Here is a 24,973-nt window from a genome sequence, read left to right as displayed (position 1 = left end):
ACATACACAGAACCAGCACCTTCTGTAAATCAACAAGTGAGTTCTCTAGAAAGGCAAATACCAAGAACCAACACTGGATAAGATATTGCTTTCTATACGCTGGGGGAGGGGAACATTAAAAGATAGACTACAAGAAATTATAAGGCCTTGATGAGATTGAGATCTAGAATAGAAACCCCCTATAACATGGTAGAAACCTTCAAGGGCTATAGCCTAAATGCAAAATTGCCTAGAAGGGAGAAAAACCCACTCTTAGGTTAAATAAAACAAAAAAGGTAGTCTGTCTCAGTCTGGAAAACAAAAAAGTCATCAATGAAAAATGCTTTCCTGAAAATTTGAACTGTGGTTGGGTCTTCAGCTGAGCTGGGATCACATTTATATTTCCTGCTTGCAGCAAAAACCCTCAGATGAATGATCTAGAAAGAGCCATCAAGGGACACGTCCAGCTTTTTCTTTACTTTCACAGAAAAACAGTAAGCAGCCCGAAGCTGGAACCAAATGGATATGTGTCCTCTACCACAAGATTTTTCTTGTTCTGATTTTATATCAGCAATAACTTCAAATGAAGATTTTTGCCTTAGAGGAAGGCATCTGCACTTGATAATTAAGAAGGAATGTAATGTCCCTGGCTTAGGTATCTTCCTTGGAACAGACCTTTTTAAAACTGTAATGTTTTTGACTTGACATTTAATTCCACAGACTCTTAATAACCACTCATACAGCCCCTCTCCCCAGAGGCTTTTCATCTTGCAGCAAGGAAAGGTCCTGGGCAAAACAGCCTGAATCCAAGCACCAGACATTTGATTCTTATTTTACTTCACCAGTTCCTTCGACTGGTCCCTCATACATGTGTTTTCAAAATCCTTGCCCGTTCCAGTTCACAGGTAATTGAACAAATTTATGAGTGGCTGATGAAATTAAAGCTGTTACAGAAGAAGTCGAGTGTTCAGGAACCAAAGACTAAACAGAGGACAAGTGGGTGAACAAGGGAGTGAGTTCTGGAGGGGACCCAGACTCAGTAAGGACCACAGGCAGGAGTGACACAAGGGAGGAGACCATCCATACTTCCATCACACACGTTCTGAAAATGAGAGGGACAGGGCACCTCAGTTAACTAGAGTGCAGCTGGCTGATGCCGCCACTGCGGTCAGAGTGATTCCAGGCAGGACAGAGCTCTCCTGATGCTTATTTGACCAAATGGTGACTCACAAGTTTGCTCTGTCCCTTAGCATCTGTTGCTAAGAAAACACTGTCTATGCACCTGCACAGGACTGAGTTTAGCTTTTGAAAATTCTCAAAATTCAGGGAATCCCCAAAGCAATTTGGGGAGTGGGTTTATTATGTAGATAAGATCAAATATAGAAAATAAATTTTTCACTTTCGACAATTATTTTCACATCATGTGATGATTAAAACTTAGTTAAATATGTCACAAAAACAAAAAACCAGGAATATCTCTCAGAAAGCCACGCTGCCTTTCCACAGCCGGCTGTTAGGAGTCCCGCGCAGCTGCTTCAGACTAGTAATAAATAGAGAAAACCAATCTATGATACAGTTTATAATCTAATCTAATAACAGAATGGCAATATGTTTACTGTTATGAAAATCTGGAGAAAACTCACAGGAAAGAGCAGAAGACGCATGGGAAATGGGGCTGGTGCGAGCTGAGTGTGGCATCAGCCCCTTCTCAGGTAACGTCTTTAAGTTCCCTCCCACTCTACCTGACGCTCAAGGTCCCGCAAAAATAACCCGGCTCCACTACTTTGCTTCCGTCCCTCTCTGGTACAAACTAGCTGCTCCTCCCCGGTCTGGTTCCCCAATACACTGGGGAATCTGTCTCTAAACCTTCCCTTGAGCGTCCTGCTGGAAGATGTGGCCCTTAACGCTCTGCCTCCAATCCCAGTATAGGGCCGCGGTCCTTTCCCCAGGGCATAGTGTTTTCTCTGGCTCCCTCAACCCCCAAAGAGAACCTCTTCCCTTGAACCCCCACAGCACTGAGTGCCCTGTTTCACTTGGCACTTTACCTTTGTCCTGCTATTTTTGACATCTGATACGTTCAGATCTTATCGCCCAGCTAAACTGCCTGTCCCTGGAAAGAAGAAACCAGATTCCTATCTGTTACTGCGTAATCCCCCCAGGGGCCTGGCATGGTGGTTTGGTGTCATGAATTTCAGCGCTTGGCTTTCGCTTATCCCTATAAATTAAAGAACAAAAAGACAGAAGTGGGGGAAAAAAGTAAGGAAAAGGATAATTGTGTAGAAACAACTCTGCAATTCTTTGAAAGGGTAGATTTTGATCTTGAAAGAAAGGCATCAATGTGGAACTTCCTCTTCTCCATGAGAGCCATATAAGAGCAGGGTGCTTCTGGTCACTTATATTTTATGTGTGACAAGGACATATTTATACACCATAGGACTGGGACAGGGGCCCAAAGCCTACCGAGGGCCCCAAACCAGTTCACATTCTCTTCTTTTCCTCTGTATTATCTCTGCTAGGGTACTGCTGGGCTCAGTCAATATTAAGAGAATCACAGTGACACTTTGCTATGGTCTGAATGTCCCTCTCCCCCAATTCACATGCTGACACTTAATTGCTAATGTGATGGTATTAAGAGGCAGGGCCTTTAAGAGATGATTAAGTCATAAGGGTGGAGCCCTCATGGATGAGTTTGAGGCTTTTATAAAGAGATTGGCTTCAAAGGGACTGGCTTCCTTCTCTTCTCTCCTTTCCACCCTCTGTGGTCCTCCTGCCAGGGAAGGACAGTGCTCCTCCCCTCCAAGGACACAGCAACCTTGGAAGCAGAGAGACTTGGTCCTCACTGGAACGTGCGGGCACCTTGGCCTTGGACTTCCCAGCCTCCAGAACTATGACAAATAAATTTCTGTTGTTTATAAACGACCCCATCAGAGGTATTTTGTTATAGTAGCATGAGTAGAATAAACCACACATCCGAAATTGGTGACAATATCAAAAGCTACTTGACCAGCTTTGTCCCAGCAGGAACTAGGTTACTGGATTAGCAAGCAAATCATCCTGATTTCATCCAGAGTCGCTATTTACAATGGTTTCCAAATTTTGCTGCATATGGGAACCATGGAGGGGTGAAGGTGGGGGTGGTCTAAACTATCCTGTGTCTCACCACACCATTTAGACATGAATCTCCAGGAAGGGACCCAGGCGTCAGTGTTTTCAGACATGTATCAGGTGATTTCCAGGTGTAGTCATGTTTGAGAAGCATGGGCTAACCTGACCGGTTCCATTAGCTGCCTTCATCCACTCTAGGTGACAGTGCTAGAAAACACTGGCTCATCTGGAAGTGAGCAGTGCCTGCATAAGGCAAGACAGACAAACTTGGCTTTGATCACCCAGGTGCGAATACCTCGCTTGAGATTAAGTCAATCTTTAGTGTCCCCATGTTTTTTTCCTCCCTGTGGTCTCTTGGGACCCCATTAGCGTCTCTACCCCATTAGCAATCTAGACATGGGGTCACCACATTTCCCTTTCTCCTAGTGGGCAGAGAAGCTCCGAGTGATTCTTGCCTTTGTCTGTTCATTACAATCAACTGAGATATTTAAAAATGTCAATGCAGGACCCTCTCAGAGACACTGGTTCAACTTGTGCAGAGCTGTGGTTCTTAACTCATCACCCCTTCAACTCCTTAGAAATGCAAATTTTAAGGCCCCTTGTCAGACCTACTGAATCAAAAACTTGGGTGGAGTTGGGGGTGGGATTAGTAGCAGAGATCTATGCTTCAATAAACCCTTTAGGGAACAGGGATGATGCTGAAGTTTGAGAATCACTGGTCCTGCAAGGTATAGGTTTTAGTGATTTTTGAAAAGTTCCACAGGCGTTTCTACCATGCGGCCTGGGTGGAGACTCCTGGATTAAATAGTACTGGCTTGGGAAATTGACATCTATCTTTTAATTTTGGTTTCCACGCTCTCCTAATTTCCAGTCCTCCGTGAGAAAGAGAGTGCCATTCCCTGGGTTGAGTGTGAGATTTCTTGCATCATGTGGAAAGATAATGGCTTTGGTATTGATGTGTTAAGTCATTTTAACAACTGAATTAGAGCATCAGTGATACCCATCTAACTGTTCACTCAAACGTTTGTCAGTAAAATGCCTCATTCTCATCATCCTCCCCCAATGAATGATCTTTTCTCCAAAATAAAACATCCAATTAACAGTGAGTGACTCATAGCCTAATATGACTATCTTTTTCTGTAATAGAATAAAAAATATATGAATATGACTGATTTTCCTTATTTGGAAATGGGGCTTTGGGTCAAAATTTCATGCTTCAGTTGGGCATCCATCTCATCCTTCAAAGAGAACTTAATAGTTTAAAAAGCTCAGGGTTTTTACTTGTGCAATGATGACATTTGGAATTCTAAATTCTAGAGGCTGCATGACAGTCTCTGGCAAGATAAGTAATAAATGGAATCTTTATATGAACACCAATTCATACTTCACATGAAAGAAGTTACTATGCACTGACAAATGCTTCAAAGAGTAGCAAACAGCCTGGCTGTTCTCTCCTTTTGCATTTGACTGGGCCTGAGGGTGTGGGGGAAAGTGTCACTTACCTCCTGTGGAGCTCCAGCGATGGATGACAAAGGGGGCAATTTTATGGATCAGTTTATGTCTCTAAGAATCTTTGATAAATTGTTGGCAGGTTATAAAAGATCAACTAATGGCCTCAGAAAAGAGGAGCAGCTGTGACAGCAAAGGGGTCTCTCCCTCCACTTGCACCCAAGTCAACAGGCTGTTCACTCTGGGGACCCCAGTCTGTTTACTGAAAGTTTACCTCGAGGACAGTAGATGTCTGGAGCCCATCGGTTGCACTCATAATTGTCTGCTGCCTTTTCACAGGTGAAACATTTGAATCCACCAGGATATGGCGTGGCTGCAAAAAGGATTAAGAGAAAAGATTAGTCTTCAGACTACGCACAGAATCTTGTGAAGTTAGGCATTTTCATTTTTTAAAAATGGATTCTCAAGATAGCTTAGAAGTTTTTTATTTACATATTTTACTTGTTTGTTTGTTTGCTTATTTGTTTATTTTTTAGAACTGGTCTCAGTCGGTTGCCCAGGCTAGAGTGCGAAGCCATCACTAGAGTGCGAAGCCATCATCAGAATTCACTGCAACCTCCAACTTCTGGGCTCAACTGATGCACCTGCCTCAGCCTCCTGAAACACTGGCACTACAGCTTCTCCTGTCTCACTGGGTTGCTCAGGCTGGGCTGGAACTCCTGGTCTAAAGCAATCCCCCAGTCTTGACCTCCCAAAGTGCTGGGATTACAGGGATGAGCTGCAGTGCTTGGCCGTGGCAATTTCTTAAACTAAATGTCCAAGTATCATATATCCCAGCAATTTTACTCTTGGGCATTTATCCCTAAAAAAATGAACACTTATATTTATGCAAAAAAATCTGCACATAGACATCCACAGCGATTTTATTTGTAACAGCCCCATCTAGAAACAGCCCAGATGCTTATCGGTGGGTGAGTGGTTAAGCTGTGGTACATCTAGTGAATCACTAGTGAACAATAGAAAAGAATGGACTATTACCATGTTCAACAATTAGGATGAATTTCCAGGAAATTATTCTGAGTGGAGGGGGAAAAAACCAATCCCGAAATGATACATACTGTGTGGTTCCATTTATAGAATATTTGAAATAAAATTTTTTTTTTTAGAAATGGAGATTACAGGCTTCCAGGGCTTAGGAATGGCAGGAGTATGTGGAGAGGGGCAGCGAGGGAGGGAAGTGTGAGGCCAACCAGAGGGATCCCTGTGCTACTAAAACTCTTCAATGAACTGACCACACAAACCTACCCATGTGATAAAACTGTGCAGAACTAACTCACAGACACACCAATGAATACTTGTAAAACTGGGGAAATCTCAATAATATTGTGTCAATGGCAGTATTCTGGTGGTGATATTATTCTGTAATTTTTCAAACTGTCACCAGTGGGGAAAACTGGGTAAAGGGTATTATTTCTTACAACTGCCTATGACTCCTACGACAAGGATTCCAATAAAAATTTCAATTACAAAAAGGCATTCCATTCTCTGGACTTCTAGTAATTTATAAATCAACTTATACAAATACCTCAGCATGTAAGTATAAACATTATTTTAAATCATCAAAAACATCCTGATATTTGACCATTTGGATCTATGAAAGTGGCAATTTCTTGAGTTCAAGGTAGTATTTTTATCTGGTCAGACCTGACATGGTTAAGAATCCCTGGTGATAGGAAGGATCAGCTAGGAGAAGAGTCTTCAGTGGTAAAACCTCTGCTGCCTGTGCAGAGGTGACCCTCCCAAGGGGCTTCAGGGCTATCATCAACATCCATGGGGCAGGACACCAAGGAGACATGGGAATATGGACACACCTAAGTTAGCAGCTGCAGCCTGAGGGCTGAACCATTCCAGGAAGCCCTCTTATCTACTCCCCCACCTCCCCAGTTCTGAGCTGCCTCTTCCTGCCTAGCAGGGGATGTTCTCCAGGTACGTATTCTCTTTCCTTAAGCTCAGGTAAGAGGTGTCACATGAGATCCACACTCTGGGGAGTGTCCAGTGCACCCACTGCCTTCCCTCAGCCTAAGGACAACGACCAACAAGGATTGCCGGCCCCGTTGTCCCCTGTCCTTTCCACTGATGTGCTTCTAATTACTTCTTGGCGCTGATCATTTGCTTGCTTTGCTACTTAAGAGTTTTGCCTTTAATAAACAAAACTTATGCATTTTTTTCTTAATTTATAAAATTACCTGGCCTATTTGGAAGCTGCAAACACTCAAACACTTCATCTGCAGGAGCCAACTGTTCTCCCTCGCAGATGGCTGAGCCTGCATATCCCACTGGCGGAAATAATCATCTCAGGGTAAATTGCTTTGCCCACATGGAACCAATTAGGTATGTTATCAAAAATAAATGAAGGAGAAGGCAGCAGCTTAAGGCCAGAATTATGGCACAGATATAACTTTGATTTTCACCTTGCCTAGAATAGCTGCCCATCAATGTACTTGCTTGCAATATTTCACAGAGCTAGCTGACTGTGACAATATGCAATAATGTAGCACAATCAAAAGTCATAAGCTGTCCAGAAAAGACAAGTAACTAGACCTTTTTATGGGCCCATCTGAGCATTCTATGTTCCTCCAAGTAGATGGTGACTTAAATTCATAAACAGAATGAGAGAGAGTATGTAGATCTTCTTATAAAATGGTAGACAGCTTAGACAGGCCACCTAATGACTTCATTCCCATCAGGAAATTTCCCTAAGGGGAAAAATGCTCTCCTTTTATGTAACTATAATAAAATAGAAGTAAAAAATTTGTAAATAACAAACCAATAATTTTTAGGCCTTTACATTACCCACCTAGAAAATTGGGTTACAGTTGAGCCAAAAGATTCCATTCAGGTAAGTATAGGAGCTCTTCCATCATACGCACCTCATGCAGATACTAATAGAACGTTTGTGACAACCCTGTGTCAATTAAATCTATGGGTACCACTTTTCTAATAGCATATGCTCACTTTTTGTCTCTGTGTCACATTTTGATAATTCTCAAAATAGTTCAAACTTTTTCATTATTAGCATATCTGTATGATGATCTGTGGTCAGGGATTTTTTTTTTTTTTTTTTTGAGACAGAGTCTCACTTTGATGCCCTGGGTAGGGTGCTGTGGCATCACAGCTCACAGCAACCTCAAAGCATTGGCTTACGCAATTCTCTTGCCTCAGCCTCCCAAGTAGCTCAGACTATAGGCACCCGCCACAATGCCTGGCTACTTTTTTTGTTGCGGTTTTCATTGTTGTTTTAGCTGGCCCAGGCCAGATTTGAATTCACCAGCCTCAGTGTATGTGGCCAACGCCCTAACCCCTGAGTTACAGACACCACCTGTGGTCAGTGATTTTTGATGCTATTGTTATAATTGTTTTGGAGTGTGACGAATCACAGTCACATAAAATAGTGAACTTAATCTATAAATGTGTGTCTTTTGACTGCTTGACCAAACGTCATTCTCCACGTCTCCCTCTCCTCAGGCCTCTCTATTCCCTAAGACACGATAATATTGACATTGGGCCAATTAATAACCTTGTCATGGCCTCTGAGTAAAAGAAAGGGAAAGGAAGGCTTGCACATCCCTTACTTTAGAATCAAAAGGTGGAAACAATCAAGCTTGGTAAGGAAAGCACATTGAAAATCAAGGTAGGCTGTAACCAAAGCCTCTTGCACCAAACAATTAGAATGTAAAGGAAAAGCTCTTGAAGGAAGTTATAAGTGCTACTCAGTGAATACACAAATAAAAGAAAGTGAAACACCCTTTTTGCTGGTAGGGAGAAAGTTTTTAGATAGAAGGTCAAAATAACCACAATATTTCCTTAAGTCAAAGCCCAAGCAGAGCAAGGCCCTAACTTGTTTTAATTCTACAGAGGCTGAGAGATATGAGAAAGCTGCAGAAGAAAAATTAGAAGCTGGTAGAAGTTGGTTCATGAGGTTGAAGGAAAGAAGCCATCTCCATAACATCAAAGTACAGGGTGAAGTAGCAAGCTCAGAAGATGTATCTGGAAAGTTTGGCTAAGACATTGATGAAGGTAGCTACACTAAACAATACATTTTCAATGTACAGGAAACAGCTTTATATTGAAATATAATGCTACCTAGGACTTACATAGCTTGAGTGAAGTCAATATCTGGCTTAACAGCATCAGAGGATTGGTTGACTCTCTTGTTAGGAGCTAAAACAGCTGGTAAAGTTGAAACTGAGCTCATGTACCATCCTGAAAATCCTAAGGCCCTTGAGAATCATGCTAAATCCACTCTGCCTGTGTTCTATAAATAGAACATCAAAGCCTAGATGACAGCATATCTATTTGGTTTACCGAATATTTTAAACCCACTATTGAGACCTGCTGCTCTGGAAAAAAGACTCATTTTAAAATATCATTGCTCTGGTGGCACTCATAGCTCAGTGGGTAGGGTACCGGCCACATACACTAAGGCTGGAGGGTTCAAACCCAGCCCCAGCCAGCTAAAATCAACGATGACAATTGAAACAAAAAAATAGCTGGGCATTGTGGTGGGCACCTGTAGTCCAAGCTATTTGGGAGGTTGAGGCAAGAGAATCGCTTAAGCCCAAGAGTTTGATGGTGCTGTGAGCTGTGACAACACGGTACTTTACTAAGGGTGACATAGTGAGACTCTGTCTCCAAAATAAATAAATAAATAAATAAAATATCACTGCTCATTGACAATTCATCTGGCACCCAAGACCTTTGATGGAGATGTACAAGGATATTAGTGTTATTTTCATACCTGCTAACACAAAATCCACTCTGCAGCCCATAGATCAAGGAATAATTTTGACTTTCAAACCCTCATATTTAAAAAATACATTTTATAAGCTATAAATACATTTTTAAAGCTATAGCTGCCATACACAGTGATTCTTCTGGTGCATCTGGACAAAATAAGTTAAAAACCCGCTAGATAGGATTCACCATTCTAGATGCTGATAATTACATGTGTGATTCATGGGAGGAGGTCAAAATATCAACATCAGGAGTCTGGGAGAAGTTAATTACAACTCTCATGGATGACTTTAAAGAGTTCAAGACTGCAGTGGAAGATGTAATTGCTGATGTGGTGGAAATAGCAAGAGAACTACAATTAGGGGTGGAGCCTAGAGATGTGACTGAATCGCTGCAGTCTCAGGACAACACGCGAATGGATGAGGAGCTGCTTCTCTGCTTCTCAGGGATGAGCAAAGACAGCGGTTTGAGATGGAATTTAATCCTAGTGAAGATGCTGTGAACACTGCTGGAATGACAACAAAAACTTCAGAATATTACAGAAATTCAGTTGATAAAGCAGCAGGGAGTATTTGAGAGAATTGACGCAGATTTTGAAAGTAGTTCCATTGTGGGTAAAAAGTTATCAAATAGCATCACATGCTGCAGAGAACACTTTTGTGAAAGGATGAGCCAATTGATGTGTCAAACTTTATTGGTGTGTTAAATAATTGTCACAGCCACCCTAATGTTCAGTAACCACGGCCCTGATCATCAGTAGCCAACATTAAGGCAAGACCCTCCACCAGCAAAAAAGATTGCAACTCATTGATGGCTCAGATGATCATTAGCATTATTTTCCAATAAAATGTGTACATTGTTTTTTAGACATAATGCTGTTGTATTCCTAATAGACTGCAGGATAGTATAAACATGACCTCTATATGAACTGGGATGCCAAAAAATTTGCCTAAAGTTACATTATAGCAAAATTCACTTCAATGTCACAGTCTAGAATCAAACTGGCAAAATCTCCTAGGCATACTTACTTATGACTAAAGAATTTATAAAATAAAAATAAACAAGTTCTCAAATTCTAAAGCCACTCAATATTGTTAGAGATATTATAATTAGCTTATTTTTATAAATATCATTTTGAGAAATGTTACACAAACCATTGTAAGAGTCCTGATTGGATACATTAAAAAATAGTTTCACTATGACATGTAAAGTAGTTAACATATATAGTATAAATAACTTTAAAAGACAGGACTTTAAAATAGCTTATAAAATTTGAAGTTAACTAATCAAGGTAGAAGTTTTGGAAAAAAAGGTCATAAAGAATTTGTCAAAGAACAGCATTTCTCAAAAACTGATCATATTTGCCAAGGTTTATGACTGCAAGCTAGCCGTACCACTCCGGTTTACATGATTAATTCACTAGGGCATCCAATTTTATCGTCTGTCACTGTAGCCAGTAAAACTTTTGGCTGGAATATTGAATTAGTTATTCCTGTAAACTTTCCCAGTAAAGAGATAAATTAAGATCTTGAATGAAGACTGACAATCTAACTGCTCCAAGAACAAACTTATTTGAGTCGCTAACATTAACAAGCTGTAGTGTTCTCAAATTTAGATTATTTAATAGACTTTTCAAAATGATCATTTGTAAGACTAGTGACATATTGAATTTAACACTGTCATGAGTAGGCTTTGACTCTGAAATCCTCTCAGTTTATGTGGGAATTTCAATAGGAGCATGAACTAAAATACTATGGCAACAAAATGTAGCTTTGCTGCAAATAATTTATCTCTGAATGAGGTTATTAACACATGACATTGGCCATTAACCAGATAATCTCATTTTTGGTGAGTATGACTTTAAAATCTACAGCTGCCTATCTATGTACATTCTCAATGATGACAGTTTAATATCTGCTTATGGGAGGTCTTACTGACTCTTGGCAGGTAGAACTGATCAGTGAATTATCATGCCCTGTTTAGTGACAGATTTCTACAAATGTACTCAGCTTTAAGTGGTTAATTATAGTACAATACTAAGTAAATGGTTAAATTCTTCCTTCTAGAAATATTTTGCCAAAAATAAGGTCTATAGATGAATAACTATCTCCAGTAACTTGCTAATTGATACTGCATCTGATAAAGGGACTTAAAAAAAAAAAGAACGGAAAGAGGTTTCTAAGAGATGTGCTATTTTCTTCTTTGTTACTTCAAAGCATTATAGAGCAAGCAGAGTTTCAAATTGTTGTGGCCCCAGCTGTGAATGAATCTAATTTGGCTCTTGATCACAGAGTTAATAAGCTTAGTACTCTGTATTTCAGGGCATAAGTCCTTGGTCCCTCATGAGAAGGTGATTGTAAAGAAAAAAAGAAACACCAAAGTGCCCAGTTACTTCCTGTAAAATAATCTGTCCATTAACTCTCGTGGTCAGCGGTAGTTCAGCCGACCATAATTCATTTGTAAGGCATCAGAAAAGATTTAGTCTTTGTTTCCATCTCCTGGAACTTTTGCCTGGACAAAGGCCTTCAGTTACCAAAAACGTGATGAGAACAGACTTGTTTTGAAAGATATGCTGATGTGTAATACATCCAAACTGTTTTCTGTTCTTATCAAATTAATTCCCATTGTTTTTAGAAACTGGATACAAATAGAAAAATTCTAAAAATCTCAGTCTACCTGGCCACAAAATATTGTCAGCATAATTTTAATACGAATGTTTAAAAAAAAAAAAACATTTCCTGGTACTTTTCTAGAAAGTCCCTAGCTCCCTAAGACTTAATGTAATATAGGATTGAACAAACTTATTGGCTCAATATATGGGCACAAATAAGCCCTCTGCAGGAATATAGTTACTTGGTACACATGATTAAGCAAAGACTGAAAATCCATACCCAGAGGAAAATTGGATATTCTTAGGAAAGATTTTCAGTCTAATGAAACAAATAGAGGGCATGAACAGGGTACAGCCACTTGTTATATTAAACTTTGCTATCTCTGTGACGTCTGACTACCAAATAAGATGATCCATTTCTCTTAATAGTAATCTTGCTTTTTTTTTTTTTTTTTTGGAGACAGAGTCATACTTGGTTGTCCTGGGTAGAGTGCTGTGGCATCATAGCTCATAGCAACCTCAAACTCTTGGGCTCAAGTGATCCTTCTGTCTCAGACTCACAAGTAGCTGAGACTACAGGCACCTGCCACAACCCCCAGCCAACCTTTCTATTTTTAGTAGAGATGGGATCTCACTCTTGCTCAGGCTGGTTTTAAACTCCTTTAAACTTTAAGCAATCTACCCACCTTAACCTTCCAAAGTGCTAGGATTACAGGTGTGAGCCAGGGAGCTAGGTTGGTTTTTTTGTTGTTGTTTTTTTTTTTTTTTTGAGACAAAATCTTGTTCTGTCACCCAGGCTAGAGAGCTGTGATATCATAGCTCACAGCAACCTCAAACTCTTGGGCTCAAGTGATTCTCTTGCCTCAGCCTCCCAAGTAGCTGGGACTACAGGTATCTGCCACAACACCTGGCTATTTTTAGAGACCCGGGTCTCTATTCAGTTTAGGATGGTCTTGAACTTGTGAGCTTAGCAATCTGCCTCCCTTGGCCTCCCAGAGTGCTAATATTTCAGGTGTGAACCATCACATCAGTTCATGGTATTCTTGTTTTGAAGGTTTTATTAGACTTCAGTATTTTAATCACAGACTGGTAAGAAATTCATCATTTTTCACATAAATAAAGCAAAAAAAAAAAAAGCCCTAGATATGTATTACAGAAAAGAATATTACTGAGGATGATGCTTCAAGTTTGAAAGCCATAAAATTCATTTTTTTTTAAACTCAGAAACTTCAGAATTAAGGAATCAGAGAGCAAAAGGAGATTAGTCATGGGCTGCTGAATTTTCCCAGCCAAAGATCCAATCTCTCTCAAGTTATTTTCAGTATGACTGTTCCAGCCCATCAGAAATAAGCTTGTTTGTCTGATACAGAAAACTGTGTCTTCTTCCACCCCCAGTAGCCCCATAGTTCTCCTCCTGTAGGTTCCCAGCTTCTACACAGAATATTAATGAAATTTGGCAGACTTGCTGACCCAAAGAAAGCTGTTTGGGCCTTCATTTTCGAAGTAAGTTATAAATAATTCAAAATCAAACTAATCCCACACTCCCTCACATATTTTTTATGGTCAATGTTCAAGAGAAACCTGCTTTTTCATAGAGACCACTCCATCTAACTATGGTCTGGTGCTCAAAGATAGAGAACCATGCCATTAAAAAAGTCAAAGTGTGAGAATACACCTCACATACTTCTGAAATAGTTTGCAGAAATGTAAAGTTAACTGTAATTTAAAGTGGGCAGAATAAACAAAGTTCTGACCACATAGGAGCCATTCATGATAACATCAATCTAAGAATTTATACTGTACTTCCTATGATCACAACTTGGGCCCTGATCTTCTGGTGAATTGTCTACTATTATTTAGCTGAATAACAACTTCTACCCTTCTCCATGCTTCAAAATCACACCTTAAAACCCCACCAGTTCTTTACATCCTGCTGAGTTCCTTCTCATCCGGCCATAGTTCTTTTAGTTATCATTGCTCACGTGAGCAGAACTTTTCGAACAACGTCTAAAGAAGAAGAGAAGTGGTTCCCCTCTGGCTGGCAGGGCTCATCCTTCAAGACTTCATTCTGAAATCAACTTTCCAAAGGGGATCCACCACCTTTGGCCTTGACCCACCAGCCCACTGAGGCGCAAGCCACATGTGTGCTTGTTTTGTTCTTATTTGCTTAAACCTAAACACCTTAGTTTTCCTTCCCACCCCATGTGAACAATTACAGCTTCAGAGAAGTCCAGGCACAGACCTGTTTTGCCATCTGGCTACTACTGAATCTGTCGCTAAAGCTGACAAGGAACCCCCCGAAGAAGCGGAAAACCCTGGAAATCGTCCTAAGAGACTGAAATCTAGGTTTTTGCTTCTCTCGGTCTAATAAAGAAGTATGTCTGTTTGGAGAAAAGAATAAAATGCAATCTCGAAAACAGAACAAGTATCAGAGCATCTTTTTGTCATGCATATTATCAAAATAAAGTAGAAAATTCTACAAAAACAAACAGCCAGATAAGTTTTCCATACAATTAACCAGTGGGCACCAGACTATACTAGTAGAGGATAGAGTGACAATAAATCTAAAGAAATTATTTGAAATCTGTCAAAAGTATATCTGGAATAATAGAAAATTAGGGTGGTATATATTCAGCCACCCTGGTAACAAAAATATAAACAGCCATTCAGTTGCTCAGTATGGGCTGGGCCTGGTATTTTACAAATATTATTTCTGGTCCATAAAATAATTCTACAGACTATGTATTACTTTGCCACTTTGGAAATGAAGAAATTGACACTTTCCTAACATACCACAACTCGCACTCAGTGCTGAGTGCTTCACATGCGTTATTTTATTTAATATTCACAAAGTTCAAGAATTTGTTTCAATTCAAAAGGCTATGAGGCAGCTGAGCTAGTTGCTGACTCAAGGTCACTCCAAGCCCCTGCGCCTTCCATGTACCACCTCTCAGCTGCATCAGAACATGCTGTTTGTCATTAAATATCCTAACCATGTGGGACAGAAGGCGTCCGAGTGGCTGCCCCCGCTTTGTAGACTGTAACAGCAGAAACCAGGACTATGTTTTATTTGCCTTTATTCCTTTCACGCCTATCCCAGTCCTTGGCACACAGTAGCCACTCCAGCAATATTTGCTAAGCTGAACATTTCAAAAGAGTAACAGTGCCTTGGGGTAAAAAACTCAAGGTCAGAACACAGGCTATATATCCAGCACTTACTGCAACAGGGACGATACAGAGGAGGATTCAGACAAGATAAATACAGAAATGGAGACCAAAAGAGGAAGTCAAACTGCTGTCTCCCAACTGTGATCTGTACAATATCCGCAGCAGAGGCACCTGAACTCCAACTGAATGTAAAAATCCACAGGTGCAGCCCACGGTATCTGCAAATCAGAAACTCCAGGGCAGGGATCTGAGCATCTGTGCTATCATGCACTCCCTAGATAATTCTTAAACCCAGGAAACCAAAAGGCCCAGGGCATAGGAAGTTGCGAGAGGCAATTGTGCTGAAACTGAGAATTAGATGCACAGAAAGGAAGACCAGCTATTATCTTACCTATAAAGGATTGATCTTTTACAAATAATCCTCCTCCTGGGACATGGCAGTAAACTTTGATAACTGACTGAGTGCTGGCACGAACACAAGGGAAGAGTATTGAGGATCAGAGTGATTGTGTAGGGAACAGAGAAAACAAGCCCAATAATTTGCCTTAAAAAAAAAAAAAAAAAAACTTCCTGTGAAAACGTGAGGGTAAAGCATAAAGTGTCTTTTGTTATTTACTGCACCCTCTAATTAAATCACCAGAGATTTCCCGTGCATTAAAGCCTGCCTTCTTCTGGCCATTTTTGGACCCCCTTCTTGTTTGAAATAAAATGGCATTTCTGTAGAACGAGAACAGAGTCTTACTTGAAGGGTGGAGGTAGATAATGTCCTTCACGGTGAAGTCTCGGGACTGAGCGGCTCTCAGACAATCAGACAGCAGGCTCAGGAGCAGGAGCCAGGCCAGAGCAGGGCCAGGTCCCATGGCAGACCGCACTGTCACTCATGCAGAGGGCCTGGGAGTGGGGACTCGGGATGACAGGAGACAACGCACACCTGCAACGCGAAAAAAGACTCATCTCAGTGTCCACCTGGAGACAGCCTCAGAGGCATGGCTGATATGCCATGTGGGTGAGATGGGCCGGGAGGGACAGAGAGCCATAGGCACAGGATGTGGGGAGACATGGAGAGAAACTTTATAAACAGTAATTTTAGAGCACTTAGAACATTCCAGCCCAGATCTATTCTTAATCAGGTTGTGAAAGCTCCATTGGTAGCCGTCCCTCTCATACCCAGCAGAGATGGTATCAAGAGAGATTGAATTTTAATGAAATCCAGCTATTTTTGCCAGAAGGCCAAGGGATGGCTGCTAGAGTGCAACAATAAAGAAGCCAGGTGCAAAAGCTCAGAAGTATTTCCCTGATAACAGTGCTGGCCTGGTTGGAGCGTGGCCTTACTGGGCAGTGATGCCCCTGCAAACCTCTACAGGACAGACTTTCAGATATGGGAAAACAAAAAAATATAGATTAGCTGACCTCTCTAAAACCAAAAAGTGCCTGGGTAACACAGAGTGTCTTTAACGTAACTAATATTTGCTGGCCACATACTACTGAAGTCCTTTACACACCCCAATTCCCTCTCCCCGCAGCTCTCTCAGGAAAGGCACTATTATTATTACCCCATTTTGAGCAAACTGAGGCTCAGCAAGTGAGCAGAGGTGCTGACTCACAGCCAGGCAGCATGGCTATTGCGTCTGCATTATTAAACATTAGGCAGTGCTGCCTTCCTCTTAAGAGGGATTCAAGGTGTACAAACAAAAGCTGATAACATCAAGTTATGACTGTAGCACTAAGCAATCATCTACTTCATGTTTTATTCTGATTCTGTCCTTTTCACTCAAAAACGAGGACAGTGCAAATTTGTGATAGGCTTGACTTGTCCAGCTTACTTGGAATGCAGAGATGTATCTTAATTTTCATATGTGTGCTGTTTGCTTGTTGTCATCTTGGTTTCCTGTAAAGCTTGTTCTTCCTATTCTACTATAGATATTTTTCCAAGCACCATCATCTCTATAGCTCATGCAAGGAGTCAAGGTTAGGTATTCAGTTTATTTTAACCTAGCCTAAAAAGCGTGATGTGGATATTTTGTTCACAGATTTTAATCTTGTTAACAAGACTTTAAAAATATTCATAGTATAACAAAATTGTAAAGTTACTTTGTAAAAGCAAATAGACAATGGGTAAATATACTATGAAATAGGAACTCAATTCAGAAAATCAACAAGGCCTAAGCAGATATTAACATACTACAAAACAATATTAATCTGAACAGAACGATAGAAAATGTAAAAATGTGGCTCATGCCTGTAATCCTAGCACTCTGGGAGGCTGAGGCAGGAGAATCCCTTGAGGCCAGGAGTTGGAGACCAGCCTAAGCAAGAATAAGATCTCATCTCTCTTGTCTTAAAAAAAAAAAGAAGAAGAAGAAAGGAAAAGAAAAATTAGCTGGGCATGGTGACATGTGCCTGTAATCTCAGCTACTTGTAAAACTGAGGCAGGATTGCTTGAGCCCAGGAGTCTGAGGTTGCAGTGAGCTATGATCACTCCACTGCACTCTAGCCCAGGCCGAGAGAGCGTCACCCTGTCTCGAAAGAAAAGAAAAGCACAAATGAATTCACAAAGTGGAGCCACTATAAGGAGCCTAGAAACAGACCCAATTGTAGAATACAATGTTATAAAATTACAGGACAATATTAAATGAATAGTATTACCAACTTGATTAAAATTTTGAAAAACAGAAACCATACAATGCACAATCACTAAAATTACCTCCACGTGTATTAATGTGTTCATTATTTATTTTTAAATTGGCAAACTGTTAGAAAATAGAGTTCTTATCACTCGTATCAGCTTGATGACACCAGCCTTTTGTTTTTCAGGCTTACTATATGCTATATTCCATTGATAGTTTGATTCTCCCAGCAAACTTGCATTCAAGAAGACAACAGGTTGCTCATTCACTTAATAAATGTGACCACCTGGCACTGTGCTAGTTTGGTTAAACAATATGATGAGAAAACAAACATACATCATTGCCTCTTTCCCTGACAAGTTAGCAACCGAGTGACAGAGACAATCCTTATCTCATCTTAAATGAATGCAGTAGTGCTTCATTGCACCTGTTCTGGCTTTTCTCTGCCAGCATGGTGAGGTTGGTAAGCCCGGCTGCAGCTGAGGGCCACCTCTGCACAACACCCCATAGAGGCAAGATTTTGCCTCAGCCCACACCTCTATCAACCCCCAATCTGCAGCAGAGCTCAATTTGAGAGTTGAAGATTAAAATGGCTCAAACATTATGTTTGCATCTGTAAACATAAATGTAAGCAAATGTACACAGACAAAGCCTGGGAAGGAAAATACAAAATAAAGATATTAGAGCAGCGCCCGTGGCTCAAAGGAGTAGGGCGCCGGCCCCACATAACCAGAGGTGGCGGGTTCAAACCCAGCCCCGGCCAAAAAAAAAAAAAAAACCCCTGCAAAATAAAGACATTAAAAACAGTGTATTAGTTTGTTCAGAGTGCTATAAAAAGGACCGTACCCAACGAAGAAGCTGGAAGTTCAAGATGAAGGTGTGGGTAAAGTTGGTCTCTTTGGAGGCCTCTCTCCTTGGCTGGAGAATGGCTGCCTTCTCGCTGTGTCCTCACGTGGATGTTTCTTTGTGCATACGTCGTCCTAGTGTCCGCTCCTTGTCTTAAAAGGACACTAGTCAGATCAGATCAGGGCTCCACCTTTATGACCTCTTTTAGTCTTAATTACCCCCTTAAAGGCCCTTTCTCCAAATATGGTCACATGTTGCGGTCAGTACTGGGGGTTGGGGCTTCAACGCACTAATCTGGGGGAAGTATGCTGCAGCCGATTGAATAAGATTTTTTAGGGAACATTTTCTGTCACATGACTTGTCACAGTGATGGTATTTCATAATTTTAAAATATTGTAAATGATCTGACATGCCACAGAGGGCCCTAATGTCCTTCGAGGATGGTAGAACTGGTTGCTCCTCAGAGCAGGAACTTTCCTGCCTCAGAACCCAGCCACAGAAAAGACTCTGGGAACATTTGCCTCAGATGCTTCTAATACCTCAGAGAAGGTCTCCCACCCTCATGTATGCCCTTTGCCAACTCATTCTGTGCTTTGCCATTAGAGGTGAAGGATAAAAACATCATATCTGTTAAAAAGAAAAAGAAGAAACCCAGATCCAAGCTGCAGAATAGAAGTTAATTTGAAGTCATAGCTCCTCTTACCATATCTCTGACTCCAAATATGACCAGTAGGAGTGGGAATGCCTTGGAGTGGTATTTAAAATTTTGCCAGTAATATTAAGAATATAGAAACTGATCTTCATAGTCAAGTAAAAAAAAGATAGTAAAGAAAACTGACAGCAAAATCTAAATTTAAATTGAGATTTAAATCAATTTAGAAAGATCAGGCCGGGCACAGTGGCTCACACCTGTAATCCCAGTACTCTGGGAGGCCGAAGCAGGTGGATTGCTTGAGCTCACAAATTTGAGAGCAGCCTGAGCAAAAGCAAGACCCCTTGTCTACTAAAAATAGAAAAACTGAGGCAAGAGGATCACTTGAGTCCAAGAGTTGGAGGTTGCTGTGAGCTATGACGGCACAACACTCTACCCAAGGCAACAGCTTGAGACTCCATTTCAAAAAAAATAAATAAATAAACAAATAAAAATAAATAAATTGATGAAGATTAAGTATGGCAGAACTTTTGTTCCAGTTACCTTAAAAAAAGGAGGACTCATACAGTTAGGTGGCATGACTTTAATTTTTAATTTACTCTTCTGCTGTAAACATTGGCAGCATTTTGCATTTCTGTTTTATTCCTTTTAACAGTCTGTTGAAATTGCTAATATGCTTCCCTGCCCCCCATACCTCTTTTATCATCTATTCGCTCTGAGTCTGCAAACTAAGAGCGAGTAGAGACCTCGACAGGACCTCACCTGTGGAGGGACAACAGTCTGGGTTTGAGAGCAGGTGTTAATTATCAATCTTCAAAATAGTGACGACAAAAAGCTAGTTATAGAATTTAAATTCAGCTTCTCCTCGAAGTTTCTCTTTTTAGCTCCTGCCTATGCTCCTAAGACCTACTCAATTCTAGAAAATGCTAAAAGGCACATTATTTAAAAATTGTTCTAATCTACTTTGGTCTAAAAACACAGGTAAAAATGTTGGTAGAGAACTAGCTCAGTTTTTAAATACAAAAGAAGCAAACAAACAAAAAATGATGATGATTATGGTAGGCTGAATAATGTCCCCAAAGGCGCCCATGTCACAATCCCCAGAACCCGTGAGTATGTTACCTTACAGGGTGAAAGGGACTCTGTAGATGTGTTAAGGTTAGGATTTTGAGACAGGCAGATCATGCTAGATTACCCAAGGGAGCCCGATATAATCACAAAAGTCCTCCTGACAGGGGCAGGAGGGTCAGATTCAGATTTCAGGGCTTTGAAAGCAGGAGTCGTCCAGATGTGAGGAAGAGGTCATGAGCTAAGGAATGCAGGTAGGTTCTAGAAGCTGAAAAAGGCGAGGAAATGGAAGCCTCCAGAAGGAACCAGGCCTGCCAACATCTGGAATGTAGCCCAATGAGACTGATTTTACACTTCTGACTTCCAGAACTCTAAGGTAATAAAATTATTTTAAGTGACAAATTTGTTACGAGTTTATATAGCAGCAGTAGGAAACTAATACAACTGTTTTAAAATAACACAGTATATCCTATTTATAGAAATAAGTAGGAAATTAAAACCACCCTTGTCATTTTCCTGGATTTTGAGACACAGTCTCACTTTTTCACCCTCAGTAGAGTGCTATGGCATCATAGCTCACAGCAACTTCAAACTGTTGGGCTCAAGTGATCCTCTAGCCTCAGTCTCCCAAGTAGCTGGGACCAGAAGTACTCACCATAACCCCCAGCTAGTTTTTCCATTTTTAGTAGAGACAGGGTCATGCTCTTGGCTCAGGTTGGTCCTGAACTCCTGAGTTCAAGCAATCCACCTGACTCAGCCTCTCAAAGTTCTAGGATTATAGGAGTGAGCCACCTCACCTGGCCATTTGCATGAAATTTTTTAAAAACTAAGTTTTGAGTCACTAACAGCTCAAACCACATAAAACTATCATTGGTATAAGTAAAAAAATGATCATGTATTGGCAACTTCCTATGGTTCAACTAAGTCTGTACCCTCACATTAATCGGAAATTTAAAAATTAAAATTAAAAAAATTTAAAAAAGGAAAACTTCCATAGTGATTTTTTTCATGGAATGGGTGGTGAGGAAGGCTGTCTGGTTTTATTTTGATAGATATAATTTCACATTAAACATCAACTAGTTGCCAACTTAAGTTCTTTTTTTAATATGCAACTCAGAGTCAACATCAGTACTTCATATATATCAAACACTGCAAGTGACACCTTTTTATTAAAGCATTTCTCAACCACAATGTCCCTTCTAGTTATTGATTTAAAGGTCTCTCTCTCTGCACAGTACTTGCACTAAGCAGTGTGCATCACTTAATGTCCTTGGATATTAACCTTACTGCAACCTTTGCAGCACGGCTATGCAGCTATAAGCATTCATTTCACAGCATGTGCTGAATATACGTGTCACATACAGAGGTTCAGAATTAGACTGCTTGGGTTGGAAAGCTAGCTCCAACACTTACTTCCTATGTAACCTGGAACGGCTACTTAACCACTTTGTAACTCAGTTTTCTTTTCTGCAAAATGGGCAACATAATACTACCTAGCTCAAAAGTATATTATGGGGATTAAATAAGTTCATGTTTGTAAAGCACTAAACAGTGTCTGTTGCACAATAAATGCTAGGTAGTACTTCCCAATGTTTTTATTGTGTTGTTTTGTCTAAAATCAGTATAGTTTTCTAAGTGAAAAGTAAATAGAACACAATAACATTGTTCAACACCCAACTTGCTTTCCTTAAGTCAGAAAGAGAAAGCAATCTTACAAGACTACTAAGCATGACAAATCAGAGCCCAGATGTCTCCTCTATCGCAACATCGGCCCATGGCCACCGAGGCAGGGACAAAACCAGTGGGGCAAGGAACACTTCCCGCCCACCAGCACTTCGGCCTGGCTGAGGCTCATATAGACCCAGGTGACCCTCTGCCACCCCTCATCAGTAACACAAACAGGTGGGTGCTGCCCTTCTACACTCTCCCCATACCACACTCCGGCTGTCCTAGGAGGTCTCTGTCCTACCCCATGTCCCTTAATATCTGCTTTAATTAGATTTTGCTCATATAAAAGCTGGTGATGGCAGTGAGGGAGCACATGCTCCTGTGTTCCTGGTGAGGCCCATGGCCTGTGCATGCACACTTGTCCAGCCCTTCTGGTGGACGAGTCCAAACAACTCATGCACTTCAACATACACAAGCCATCCATCTCTACTTACTATAGGAAAGAGCTGCTTCTTTATTTTTGGTTTTGGTTTTTTGTTTTTTTAGACAGACTCATCCTCTGTCACCCTTGGTGGTGTCATTGCAACCACAAATTCTTGGGCTCAAGAGATACTCCCCGGCTAGCCTTGTTTTCTTTTTTTCCTTTTTCTTTTTCTTCTTCTTTCTTTTTTTTTCTTTTCTTTCTTTTTTTTTTTAGGCAGAGTCTCACTTTGTTGCCCTCGGTAGAGTGCTGTGCCATCATAGCTCACAGCAACCTCCAACTCGTGGGCTCAAGTGATCTTCTTGTCTTGGTCTCCTGAGTAGCTGGGACTATAGGCGGCCGCCACAACACCTGGCTGTTTTTAGAGACAGGGTCTCACTTTTGCTCAAGCTAGTCTCAAACTTGTGAGCTTAAGCGATCCACCTGCCTTAGACTCCCAGAGTGCTGGGATTATAGCCCGTCTGGCCACAAGTGAGCTTCTTTAGGCCCGATATTTTTAGTATAAGTTTTCAAATTTGGGGGAATTCAAATACTTTTTAAACTATGAATCTTAAATTGAATCTTATTTCTCCCAACACTTTCACTTGTGAAATTGTTCCTTCTTGGGAAAAAAAAAAGTATGTCTTTTCCAGGTTTATGAATGATCAGAAAAAGGACTGGAAGGATAGGGCCCGGTAATTGTAGGAGTTAGGGAAGGTTTTAACATTCATTGGCATGTTCAAAACATTTAATAAGCATGTATCATTTTATAAAGAGGAAAGTTAATTTTTTTTTTTAGTTTTTGGCCAGAGGCTGGGTTTGAATCCATCCCCTCTGGCATACGGGGCTGGCACCCTACTCCTTTGAGCCACAGGTGCCACCTGAAAAGTTAAATTTTTTTTTTTTTTTCAAATTTTTTTTTTTTTTGCGGTTTTTGGCCGGGGCTGGGTTTGAACCCTCCACCTCTGGCATATGGGGCCAGCACCCGACTCCTTGAGCCACAGGTGCCACCCAAAAGTTAAATTTTTAAAATATTGTTCTTTAAAGAATGAATGTGACAGAATAATGTCCCTTTTTATGCACAAATAAGTCAGCTTTTCACCGAAAGCCAACAAATACAGCCTCAAAGATGTCCATATGTTTTGTAAAGTAATAGATTCAGTATGAGAAAGGACATTTTCCTGCCCCCTCCCACATGTCCTTCCCTTGTCCTAGTCTAGGTGCTCGTGGCAGCAGAACCTGAGCTGATGACTAAGGAGCTAGCGCTGTACTGGGAGATGCAAGGCCAAGACCATGAGGGCAAAGAGGAAAAAGAGGGCAGTGAAGCCAGGGACAGGAAGCCTGTGAGCCCAGGCGACGGTGCTGCTCACCTACTCATAGGATGCCACGAGACAGAGGCTGAGAGGAGACCTGCACGGGTATAGTCTGTGGGAGGAGAAAGGAGAGAGAATGCACCTGCCTGGTTGCCTCCTGTCTTGTCTCTCCGTCACCCCCTCCCCTACACTTCAGCAGCTAGAGTGGGGGGTCAGCCCCGAGTGGATGGACCTCTGATCAAGACAAGGAAAGAGGCCTCTGTGGCAGAAATCTGAGAAAGCACTTGAGGTAGGACCCTCATGAATTTGTTATTAAGCCTTGTAAACACCATGTCGTCTTTTTCTTTAGAATTAATTATTTTTATTTTCTTATCTGATTGAGATGAGATTCACATAGTGCAAAATACACCATTTTAAAGTTTGCGCTTCAGTGGATTTGGTGTATTCATACTATTGCACAGTCATCACTATTATCTAGTCCAGAATATTTCCATCACCCCATAAAGAAATCCGTTACCCATTAGCATTCACTCCAGTTCCCTCTTCCCCTCGTCCCTTGGCAACCACTAATCCACTGTCTGTCTCTATGAATTTGCCAAGTGAGAACATGTCACAGAAATGGAATTATACAGCACGTGGCCCTTCGTATCTGGCTTCTCTCACTTACCACAGTGTTTTGAAGGCTCATTCTTATCATAAGCATTAATCAATACATCATCCTTTTTATGACCGCATGATATTTTATTTACAGAAATACTGCATTTGGTTACCCATTCATTAGGTCATAGAAATTCAGATGATGGTGGAAATTCAGGTGGTTTCCACGCTTGGGGTGTTGTGAATAACGCTGCTATTAACATTTATGTACCTGTGTTGTGTAGATATACGTTTTCAGTTTTGTTGAGTATATATGCAGGACTGAGTTTCGGGTTACTATATGTTCAGCTTTTTGAGGGATTGCAGAATAGTTTTCCACTGCACCTGCACCAGTTTACTTTCCTATCAGCAATAAATGAGTGTTCCAATACCTACATCCTTGCCAATGCTTATTTTTCTTTTCTCTCTTTTCAGAAAAGCCATAGCTCCCCTAGTGAGTGTGAAGTGTGTCTCACTGTGGTTTTGATTTGCATTTCCCAATTAACCACTTATATTGAACATCTTTTCATGGGTCATTGGTAAACGCATATCTTCTTTGGAGTAATGTCTATTCAAATCCTTTGCCCATTTTTTAAT

At 40.8% G+C, this 24,973-nt stretch overlaps 1 protein-coding gene across 1 annotated transcript in view; it reads right to left on the bottom strand.

The window, feature by feature from the left end:
- LYPD6 (LY6/PLAUR domain containing 6) overlaps positions 1–15,982 on the bottom strand; it is a 30,273-nt gene extending 14,291 nt beyond the window's left edge. The window contains 2 exon segments of the mRNA XM_003803998.2: positions 4,808–4,906; positions 15,849–15,982. Of these exon segments, the coding sequence (XP_003804046.1) occupies positions 4,808–4,906; positions 15,849–15,966 (217 nt within the window). The 5' untranslated portion in view covers positions 15,967–15,982.
- Positions 15,983–24,973: the final 8,991 nt, after the last annotated feature.

Source organism: Otolemur garnettii, unplaced genomic scaffold (genome assembly GCF_000181295.1).
Source record: "Otolemur garnettii isolate 467f Iridium unplaced genomic scaffold, OtoGar3 scaffold00064, whole genome shotgun sequence".
Taxonomy (NCBI): Eukaryota; Metazoa; Chordata; class Mammalia; order Primates; family Galagidae; genus Otolemur; species Otolemur garnettii.
Note: the sequence above shows the minus strand (reverse complement) of the source record. Positions and strands in the feature narration are given on the sequence as shown.